Genomic DNA, 11833 nt, shown 5'->3' with positions numbered 1-11833 from the left:
TGTTCGGCCTTTGCCTTGCCTACACAGGCGCGCACACACACACACACACACACACACACACACACACAGCCCTTTTGAGATTTCTTTTCTGCTCTCTGGCTGCTTTTGACTCAATTTGAACTAAATAGAACCTGTGTTGGGTAAGGGCTCTGGTAGTCTTAAATAGTGGTATCACAGCAAGCATGGTCACTCCCTAGCAAGGTCTTGTTAATAGCTACACAGTGTCTCTGCATAGTCACAGATCATTGAATGCAAAAGTTCCAGTGGAATGTTCGAGTGTTCGGTGCGCTAGCACAGAACTGCTAGAGGTGGCAAGGACACACAGGGACCTCCCAGTACTGGTACTCTCTACGAGGGCGAGTAAGAGGGAACCCAATAGAAATGTTATGAACCACAGAGCAACCCGAAAACACAACAAGAGCCATTTACAAAGTCTATAAATATAAACATAACAATATATTATGAATATAAAACTATACCTACTGAAAAATTAGAAAGTCGAACTTTCTTGTATTTAAGGAGACATTCATTCATTTATTGGTTCCGTTATCAGTAAACACATTTGAGAATTGTAATAATCTATATAATTAACACTAAGTCTTTTGAGTCTAGTCTCTTTTCAATGGAAAAAAGAGGAAGCAAAATTATAACTTAATTTTTATTCTTTGTATTTCAAATGTATAATGAATAAACTAGAGTTCCCACTTTGGAAAGGAAGGAAGAGAGAAAGCACATTTTGAAGCTTTCCTGAATTAATACTACCTCTAAAGGACAATGGAATGCAAACGTTTTGTTAACTGGGACATTATTATGACACACTGCCATAATATGAATGTTATCACCTCAAGACTGACCTGAAAACCAACTAAAGAAATCCCTCAAGACCAGATTGCAGCCTACACCCTAGAACTGACAAATGTTGTGCAAATGTCCTCTAGAGAACCTACAAGTTAGTAGTTGGTGATTATAAAACAATAAAATTTATATTTCTGCTCTTGGCAATAATTATATATCAGTAAATAAATACAGTGTCTAAAAATAACCATGTTTGAGGTCTCATTAAAAGTACAACCATAGGGGCTTCCCTGGTGGCGCAGTGGTTGAAAGTCCGCCTGCCAATGCAGGGGACACGGGTTCGTGCCCCGGTCTGGGAGGATCCCACATGCTGCGAAGCAGCTAGGCCCGTGAGCCATGGCCGCTGAGCCTGCGCTTCCGGAGCCTGTGCTCCACAGCGGGAGAGGCCACAACAGTGAAAGGCCCGCGTACCGCAAAAAAAAAAAAAAAAAAAAAGTACAACTATAGATATTAAGATGAGAGGACTTCAAGTTAGAGGGGAAAAAAATTCAACTGAAGCAATATAAAATGTATTACTTTGGGGGAAAGTGTGGTCTGGGGATCCCTGGAGTGAAGACCCTTTCAGAGAGTCTGTGGAGTAAAAACTATTTTCATAACAATGCTAATATTTTCTTGCTACTCTCATTTTTTCTTATATGTATAGTGGGGTTTTTCCGGAGGCTCCGTGATATGTGACGGCATCATCACTTTGTCAGCAAATAGAATATATGCTTGCATGTATCTGTATTCTAACATTTCTCATTTTTAATTTATAATACGTTAAATATTGATAGATATGACCCACACAAACAAAAGCTTTTGAGGATCCTAAATAACTTTTCAGAGTAAAGGAATCTTGAGACCAAGAAGTCTGAGAACTACTGTTTTAGGTGATACACCTCAAGTTAAATGGCACAGCTCATCAAATTTCTTCCTGTTTTATATTGAAGAGACTAGACTGTAGGCTTCACGAAGACAGTGACTGTTTCTGTCTGGCTCACTGTTTTCTCCTCAGAATCTAGCATGGTACCAGGCACACAATAGGCATTAGAATGTTTCATAAAATAATAAATGAATTAATACAGTTAACACTCAAACAGCACAGGGGTTAGGAGTGCCAACTGGTCTTCCAGTTGAAAATCTGCATATAACTTTACAGTTAGCCCTCTGTATCCAAGGTTCTTGCATCTGAGGATTCAACCAACTACAGATGGTGTAGTACCGTAGTACACATTTAGCGAAAAATGTGCATATAAGTGGACCCTCTCAGGTCAAACCCGTGTTGTCCAAGGGTCCACAGTACATACATACATGCATACATGCATTCATAAGTGAAGGCCTTGCCAAATGACTTATTCAAGGTCACATAAAATGTCAGCAACAAATCCAGAACTATATTCCAGATCTCCTGTCTGCTACTCCTATACTGTTACTCCCTGGCTCAAGGATACTTTTGTTTTTGTTCACTTTTGTTCTGTAATCTATTGAAAGCATGGATAATCAGGTATTGCCACTGTGAGATGACTACCTCTCTCATGCTGTTATGTGAGTTGAGCACTAGACAATTTTTTTTCTGGCCTTAAGCATAATCAGAACAGTGTGTTACCAAAAGGCTATCATCACAAGGAAGTGGCAAGAGTGATCAGATAAAATACAACTTTCTGGTTTTTTCCCACAGCAGAGTTGAATTTTTCATGATTCATTCTTATTCTAATTCCTAGTCTCCTCCTTTCTTTGGCCACATCATTAAACTTCTGGCAAGCTTTTACGTTAATGCACTCAGTAGTTCCCAGACTGCAAAGAGGAAAACCATAAATGTTTTTTGGGAAATATGCCTTGTACTCTCAAAGTTGTTTTGAAACATCCTCCCTGGTATTTGTAAGAGAGAAGAGAGAAGTTTGCTTCCTACCTTACTTATGGTTACAGAAATGTAAGGCCCACCCAGTACAAAGAAGCACAGTGGGAAAGAAAAATACAAGTCTTGTGAAGAGGTGAACTGGCCACCTAAATTGACTCCTGTGAGAAACTGCTTTCAAAGATGGCAAACCTAAGACAAAGCCAAAAAGCTGGTCGGCCATGCCCTCCCATCAACTAGAAGGAATTCTCTACTCACTCATCCTAATGACACAGTCCTGTCTTCACGAAAGCAGCCAGAGCCAGACCTCCAGCAGTCAGACCACGGTGAAGGTTCCTACTGCTGGCGAACCTTCCTGCTCTGGGGCCTTGGGAAGGTTGCTGTCACTGACACTGGAGAAGGCGTATATGTTCTTGAAACTTCTTGAGAACCTCTTAACTCATTCATTACTGATGTCTAGAGGCGTTGATTGAATATAGTTGATTCTCAATATTCATAGTAGTTACGTTCTATCAAGTCACTGCTGACACTGAATGAGTGATTACTGAGCCACTGCTCCTAGGGGAAACACAAGGTTACATCCTGTCAGCATCTGGTCACATTTTCGTCAACCAATCAATGTATAACCTTGCTTTAGGTGCATTTCTGTTTTAAAATATCTTAGTTAATATATATTGCTGATTAATTAACATTGGATTCACAGCCAAAAGCCCTATAACTGAAGCCTGAACAAAGCTTACATAACACACATATTTGTCCATAAGGAAATTTTTTCCCAAAGTTCTATCACAACCTTCTTTTTCAAAAATTGTGGTAAAATACACATAACAAAATTGACTATTTAACCACTTTTAACTGTACAGTTCAGTGGCCTTAAGTATATTTACACTGTTGTGCTACCATGAGCAACAGCCATCGCCAGAACTTTTTGATCTTCCCAATTGAAAACTCTGTATCTATTGAACAGTGGCTTTCCCCCATCACACCCCACCCCTCCTCCAGTCCCTGGCAACCACCATTCTATTTACTTTTCATCACAGCCTCCCTGTGCCTAGGAGCACAGCACTTCAGCACTATGCTTGGGGGCCACTTTGAACAGCAGAATCACCCCCAAAAAAGCATGCAAAAATGTGAAAAAAAATGGTGCTATATAGATTGCAAAAAGGGCACTTATTAAGCATGAGTGCTGAAACAAGGCAGAGAATTGCCTTGGTTGACCTGAACTGGGATCCTGTGTGTTGGAAGCCTCAAATTTTTTGCTGCGCTGTGCATGTGCGTGAATGACTACAAAAGCGCCATGAGTATTGATTACGGAGTAAAAAATAAGTTTCGGCAATGAGACAAATTTGCAAACATGGAATCCGTGAGTAATGAGCATCGACCATGTGGAAATGACCACCTTTGTTTCCTCTATTCCAGGTAGTAAGAATAAACAGCTGAAATGTGCCTTGTGATAGGGCTGCCTTAGAACATTTTACTAGAGAGCTAGCCTACATGAATTGATAATTGGCAGCTACAAACTGAAGCAGTTCTAGTTCATGTGGAGGATAAATTTAAGCATAATCTCAAACCCCTCTGCATGAAACAAAGACCAAGTACTCAAGTACTAGTTATCAATCACTTACTGTGTGACAGGCAGAGTACTCAGCAATTTACATGTATTATTGAATTACATCCCCTCCAAAACTCTATGAGGAAACTGAAGGTTAGAGAAGTTAAGTATCTCATCCATTATTACATAGTTAGAAGTGGCAAAATTGAGATTTGAACTCAGGTCTATCTGACTGCAGAACCTGAGGTCCCAACTGCTATGCAATTCTAATAGAGTTAAAAAAAAAAAAGATTTGATTTACTCAGAAGTATATAGAAGCATATGTTACAATCATTATAACATTACAAAGATTTATATGCTGAAAAATAAATTTACCAAACAAATAAAACTTTATAAGCCTGATCTAATACTGCTCCACAACAAACAACACCTGAAACCTTTCAGGGCATCTGGTTTGTGTCTGGTTTTCCTTAATCTTTAATGATGGGCAAATCTAATGCATTATGTAAGGCCATTTTTTCTCAAGAGATGTAGATACCTCTTAAGAATTTGATGAAAATGCATTAACTTTTCAGGCTACTGAGTTGCATTTTAGTGCACTGAGGCAGTAAATTAGTGTACAATGTGCAAAAGTAGTGACCTAAAAAAATGAATATTTGATATGAACCACTGCATTCTCTTGGAAAAAAAAAGTAATGGATTAACTCTCTCAGGAGTCCTTAGCTTCCCCAAAAGAAGTAGGAAGAATAAATCTCCTGTGGCCTGGAAACAGCTTCTGTTCCTCGCTGGCTATGTTTGTTTAGCTTTTTAATAGTTCATTTGATTAGATCTTGTGGCTCCCAAAGCTAAGGTTGAGAGTTTGATCCCTACAGAGGCCACTTAAATTTAGAGAACAAAAAGCTCTATTCTCTGCTCCCAGACCTTACCCCAAATCCCTGCCAGGTGTCTGCCCTCTGGTCAAATGAGAAACTGGCAAAGGGGTGCAAACCTAGCACAGTATTGGGAAATAGAAAAATGGGCACCCTTTATTATGGTGCTCCTTTCCTTTTATGTGTCCACAATATTTGGATATAATTTATAGAGAGTAGATACTATGGTTTTTCTTTTACCCCTGGAAATCTGAGGAAAACTTCATTACCAGTCATAAAATTCATTATCTTAAGCTTATTCTAAGTTCTTCTAAGCTTATTCTAAGTTCAGATAGCTGACATTATCCTCTTGGTAATAACGAGAAAAAACATCCTCAAAGCAATATTAATCTGCAACTTTGGGATAGGAAATAATAGTAATCAGTCAAAAACTGAACACAATTTTCATATGAATAAAAGATATTAAATTATTTAAAAATAATTTCATGAGCAGTTTAATATTAAAGTAAGTATGATTTTCATTATGTGTTAAGAATTTATTCAGGAAAACAAGTTTCTCAAATTATAGCCAAAAATCTTTTACTAGTATCACTATCTTAACTTTAAATTTAAATCTGTATTTCCCTAATTACACGGTACTAAAAATAATTTACTACAACAAATAAAAATCCTTTTACTTCAAATCCTTGCCTAAATAATATAAAATCATTTTATTTTTTGAGGAAAAGACATTTCAACTTTTTAAGTATGAAGTGTAAATTAAGATTTACTTATTTAAATTATAATTTTAAAGTTTCACATATAAAGATGAACAAGATCTAAGTGTAGTTTATATTATTGTTAAAATAGATTTTAATTTTTCAAATGTCACATATATCTTTCATTATTTGTAGATTTATTTCTTTTATGAAGTAGTCAAATGAATCAGCTCACCCTTGACTGTAACAAAATACTGTTTGGTGACTTGTGACAGACAGGGTTTTAACCTCTGACAGCGAGATTCATTGTGGAGCAAGAGCCAATCATAGATCCTGACGACACTTGTCTCATCAAAGTTGGAATATAAAAAGCCACTTGGAATACAGTATAAAAGATTCACTGGTGTGGCAAGTTGTCTCTCAGACTGTGCAGGCATTAACATTTTGCTTGGCATTACTCAAAAGCAAAAGAAAAGTAAAAGGAAGAAATAAGAACAAGGAAAAAGATTGTATTGATTTTAAAATCATGCAAAAACTGCAAATCTATGTTTGTATTTACCTATTTATGCTGATTGTTGCTGGTCCAGTGGATCTGAATGAGAACAGCGAGCAAAAGGAAAATGTGGAAAAAGAGGGGCTGTGTAATGCATGTATGTGGAGACAAAACACTAAATCCTCAAGACTAGAAGCCATAAAAATCCAAATCCTCAGTAAACTTCGCCTGGAAACAGCTCCTAACATCAGCAAAGATGCTATAAGACAACTTTTGCCCAAAGCTCCTCCACTCCGGGAACTGATTGATCAGTACGATGTCCAGAGAGATGACAGCAGTGACGGCTCCTTGGAAGATGATGATTACCACGCTACGACGGAAACGGTCATTACCATGCCCACAGAGTGTGAGTAGTCCTATTAGTGTAGAGCAACAGTTCTGCTGACTGTTGTTCTAGTGTTTATGAGAAACCGATCTATTTTCAGGCTCTTTTAACAAGCTGTTGGCTTGTATGTAAGTAGGAGGGAAAAGAGTTTCTTTTTTTTCGAGATTTCATGAGAAATATACTAATGAGACTGAAAGCTGCTGCATAATTTGTTTCCTTAGAGAGCTAAAAGGCTAAAAATAAAATGCTTGCATAGCATTAATGTTATACAGTTTAATGTGACAACTATAACATGCTTATGCTTTCACAGCTTAATACACCAAGGTAAGGATTGGGAGATACTACAAGCAACGTGAAAAACTTGAAATTTTTTAACTACATGAAATTTCATAACTGCATTTGGTTGTCTGAAATATGCATTTATAATAACAGGTTTTTTCATAATAAAGAGAACTGGAAAGAAATTTGTAGATGTTGAAGCCTATGTGGGCATTTGCTGAACACCTAGAATGACTTCTGTTATTCAAAACTATTTCTCACAGTGTCTTTATGTTCTTCACAAATTAGAGTTATCTAATTTTGAAAGCTATTACAACACTGGAAAATATGAAAAAATATTTTTTATAAATTTAATGTATTACTAAGAGCAATGATGAAGTAAACATAGCATAATAATAATCATGAGCTAATTATCAGAAAATGCTAAGAAATAAACATTTTAACTGAGTAGGCTATGGCTCACAAAGTCCCACTTATACCTTGACCATGGTACTATTGTTGAAAGTACCCGATCTGCATATTTCCAGGCAGGCACATGCTTAATAACCTCCTAAAGTATTATTTTACTCTTCATAGGAGGGAGGACTATTACCTGTAGTATCTACATTGCTTCTGGAAGATAATATACGTCATACCATTCCTGTTGCAGGCAGTTCAAAACTATACTCAAGGAAAGTGGGACAGGCACCTTAACAGAGAAGGCATGACAAGAAAGAGTTTTGTGCCATATGTCTGTGATCTTGCTTTATAGAGTGGTTTACCCACTTTAAACTGGACTCAAAACAGTTTCAAAATACTGTTTTTCTTATTAAGTAATTAGGTTATAATGCAACGAATAATTTTCCTTTAAGACTGTGCTATCAGATAATCCTGGAGTAGATCTGCCTTATTTATAAACAATCTTGGAAAACCAAAAGGAAAGAAATTTCTAAGTGCTTCTGCTTACAATGACAGCCTGGCCCTAAAGACAGTGTTTTCTAAGTTTTGAGATAGCCTGAATGCAACATTTAGATTTGGGTGCTACTTACCTGCTAGTTTTGTTCCTTTAAAAGGCTATCCCAGCACCCAAACATAACAGATGTACTATATTTTCTACTAATTCCTGAGGCTCAGTTGCTCAGTGTCTTGTCCCCAGGTAATTCAGGCCTGGGGGAAGGGTTCCTTCTTCCAGACTGATTGGTACAGCTGCTCAGTAAGTGTAACTACTCAGATTCCCAAAGAATTCTAAGTGGATGTTCCTCCACAGTTTCTCTTGTTCTCTCTAATCATCATCATCTTAAAATTTCATCCACTTTTCATTCCTTAATAGAATTTTCCTTAGTCCACAGTTCTCTGGAGAGGAAGTAGGTTCCTCCTAAACAGCTGAAAAAACATACATCTAAGAAAATCTGAAAAGCTATAGTAATTATTTTATTTGATAGTTTTCTGAGTTATGAATGAAATTCTACAGATTTTTTTTCATTTTAAAAGACTAAATGTGCACACATTATTCCAATAAACATGCTCATTGATTAATATGGAGGACTTCATGCATCTGTCATGAAAAATGATTTCAGTAACTCTTTTTTTTCTTATTCATTTATAGCTGATCTTCTAATGCAAGTGGAAGGAAAACCCAAATGTTGCTTCTTTAAATTTAGCTCTAAAATACAATACAATAAAGTAGTAAAGGCCCAACTGTGGATATATCTGAGGCCAGTCAAGACTCCTACAACAGTGTTTGTGCAAATCCTGAGACTCATCAAACCCATGAAAGACGGTACAAGGTATACTGGAATCCGATCTCTGAAACTTGACATGAACCCAGGCACTGGTATTTGGCAGAGCATTGATGTGAAGACAGTGTTGCAAAATTGGCTCAAACAACCTGAATCCAACTTAGGCATTGAAATCAAAGCTTTAGATGAGAATGGGCATGATCTTGCTGTAACCTTCCCAGGACCAGGAGAAGATGGGCTGGTAAGTGATTACTGAAAATAACATTCTAAAAACCTTATGTTTTTATTCATAATGTGAATGAATAGTAGTGGAAAACAACTACCAATTTCCTATGCTCATAAGCCGGACAAAGGTATCTTACCCCGATGGTAGCCCTGTACCCAATAAAAGTAGGTGTCCAATTTCATATCCTATGAAACACTCTCTTGATACTTTTAGTTTGCATGAGGACTTAAAGAAAAAAGTTACACCATAGTCCTTAACTTCTTAAGGAATTATTTTGAATTGGGAATGAAATGTAAAGTGCTTTTCATTGATGTGCTATATGATTATATAAATAAAAACATGAAGTCTTCATAGTGGATTCTAGGACATACCCAAAAAAACATTTTTTTCCCTAGAAGAGTGCCAAAGGTGTTAACATTTTTTTTGGCTTAATAAAGTGGAAAAAATAAACTCTAAAAATTATAATTGAAATAAAATGCTTTTAATTATAGCAACTAACTAAATACAATATGTTTAGACTTATATGCTATTACATATAGTATATTTAAGATCCCTCAAGATAAATGTTCCTTATTTTCTAGGCTGTTAATGCACTGATGTATATGTGGATTACTCTGTGAATTACCCCTAATAAAATTTAAAATTTCGGGGTAGTTAACCTGTACCAACAAGCTTATTTCTGAACTGTCTTACTATTCTTCTGCAAGAGTTTACTTAGGTAATGCCAACTAATTTAATATCAGGTCAAACAGAAGACAATGCCTTATATATTATAAAAATTAATAAAAACCATTTAAAACCTAGTATAAATTTAGAGTTACTCACTCTTCTGGCTTATCTATGCTTGTGTTTACTTCTGTTTTCAAAAACTTATTTAATGTGACCATATCTTTTACTTCCATTTATTGATATAATTTACAACAAAAGATTATACTTGTAAGCAATGTGTTAGCTTTTCAGTTTTTAAATGGTCTTGTTTGTAAAGAATATATAATTAGTAAGTCATATCTACTTTAAATGAAAACATATTCTTTAAGAGATTATACAATTTTCCAAGTGATCTATTTTTCTTTAAATATGCTACATAAAATGTTAGTGACTCCCAAAATGATGTTATTATTTTTTATAATCTTAAATACCAATAATTACCAGGTCTATTTTGATTTTGATACAGGATAAAAACTACTATTAATTATTTAGGAATGTGTTCTTTTTTATAGACAGCATTTTAATGATCAAAGTTGGTGATGTGACAGAGGTTTTATTTATTATTAAACAGATGGTTAATAAGATGTATTCCTCAGACTTTTCCATATAAAAGGAAAAATGTCTCAAATGCATGAAAAGATTGGGGTGGGGGAAGGATTAGCAAATTATTGTTTAAATATCTGAACAGCAACATTTTTCAGTGAAAGAATAAAGGAAATATTATCGTATCTTCTTCTGAATCTGTCCCTCCCTCTCTTGGAGTTGGTTGTTCCAACCCAATATACCTACCACTACCTTCATCACCCTACCTTCCTTTTTCCCATTACAATCTGTACAGTGCTGGGTGGTAACTATTTTGGTTTGGTGTTAATATCCAAGGATCCCTGAATAAGATCTAGTGAATGGAGGATGGATGAGTATACCTATCCCTCCAGGAGTCATCAGACATATTTAGCCACCATATTTAACCAACAAGCAGGAAGAGAGAAGCTAGCTTTTCCCCTTCCTCCTTTCTTCCCTCCTCCCTCTCGCTTCTGCTCCATCTCTCCCTTTCTTGCCATCAATATTTTCAGAGCATCTATTATGTGCCAGGCATTCAGATACTCAAACTGGGGAAAACAAGAATAAGCAAGACAAAGATTTGACCACAGGGGAATCTGTATTGCTGCTATAGTCTTTTGAGCCATAAGGGAAGTATCAAGCCTAGTATAAACTAAAATTCCTTAATGCTGTGGCAACATTAAAACATAAAAACCAATGTGGCAGAAGCAAAATGATTAGTTTCTTTCTTCAACAACGACTGCTTGAGGTAGGAAGGTGTTTCAGGATCTATTACTAACTCTTCTTTCCTTTTCATACAGAATCCCTTTTTAGAAGTCAAGGTAACAGACACACCAAAAAGATCCAGGAGAGATTTTGGACTCGACTGTGATGAGCACTCCACAGAATCTCGATGCTGTCGTTACCCTCTAACTGTGGATTTTGAAGCTTTTGGATGGGATTGGATTATTGCACCTAAAAGATATAAGGCCAATTACTGCTCTGGAGAGTGTGAATTTGTATTTTTACAAAAATATCCTCATACCCATCTTGTGCACCAAGCAAACCCCAGAGGTTCAGCAGGCCCCTGTTGTACTCCCACAAAGATGTCTCCAATTAATATGCTATATTTTAATGGCAAAGAACAAATAATATATGGGAAAATTCCAGCCATGGTAGTAGATCGCTGTGGGTGCTCATGAGATTTATACTTGTTTCATAACTTCCTAAAAAGTGGAAGGTCTTCCCCTCAACAATTTTGAAACTGTGAAATTATGTACCACAGGCTGTAAGCCTAGAGCATGCTACAGTCACTTACGCACAAGCTACAGTATATGAACTAAAAGAGAGAATATATGCAACGGTTGGCATTTAACCATCAAAACAAATCATACAATAAAAAGTTTTATGATTTCCTGAGTTTTTTAACTTGGAGATCAAATTCCATTTATGTTCATATATATCACAATATATGCAGGTAAATGAAAGCAATTCTCCTTGTGTTCTGGTGAATTAAAGGAGTATGCTTTAAAGTCTATTTCTTTACAGTTTCATTTAATATTTACAGAAAAATCTATATGTAGTATTGGTAAAATGCAGGATTGTTATATACCATTATTTGAATCATCCTTAAACACTTGAATTTATATTGTATGATAGCATACTTGGTAAGATAA

General features: G+C 36.1%; 1 protein-coding gene across 1 annotated transcript; it reads left to right on the top strand.

The window, feature by feature from the left end:
- Nucleotides 1-6132: 6132 nt before the first annotated feature.
- MSTN (myostatin) lies at nucleotides 6133-11359 on the top strand (the record flags this gene model as incomplete). Its single annotated transcript, XM_079924620.1, has 3 exons — nucleotides 6133-6707; nucleotides 8551-8924; nucleotides 10979-11359. Exons 1-3 carry the CDS (start codon nucleotides 6335-6337, stop codon nucleotides 11357-11359), a joined length of 1128 nt encoding a protein of 375 aa, XP_079780746.1. The 5' UTR covers nucleotides 6133-6334.
- Nucleotides 11360-11833: the final 474 nt, after the last annotated feature.

Source organism: Stenella coeruleoalba (assembly GCF_951394435.1).
Source record: "Stenella coeruleoalba genome assembly, chromosome: 6".
In the NCBI taxonomy this organism is placed as follows: Eukaryota; Metazoa; Chordata; class Mammalia; order Artiodactyla; family Delphinidae; genus Stenella; species Stenella coeruleoalba.
Note: the sequence above shows the minus strand (reverse complement) of the source record. Positions and strands in the feature narration are given on the sequence as shown.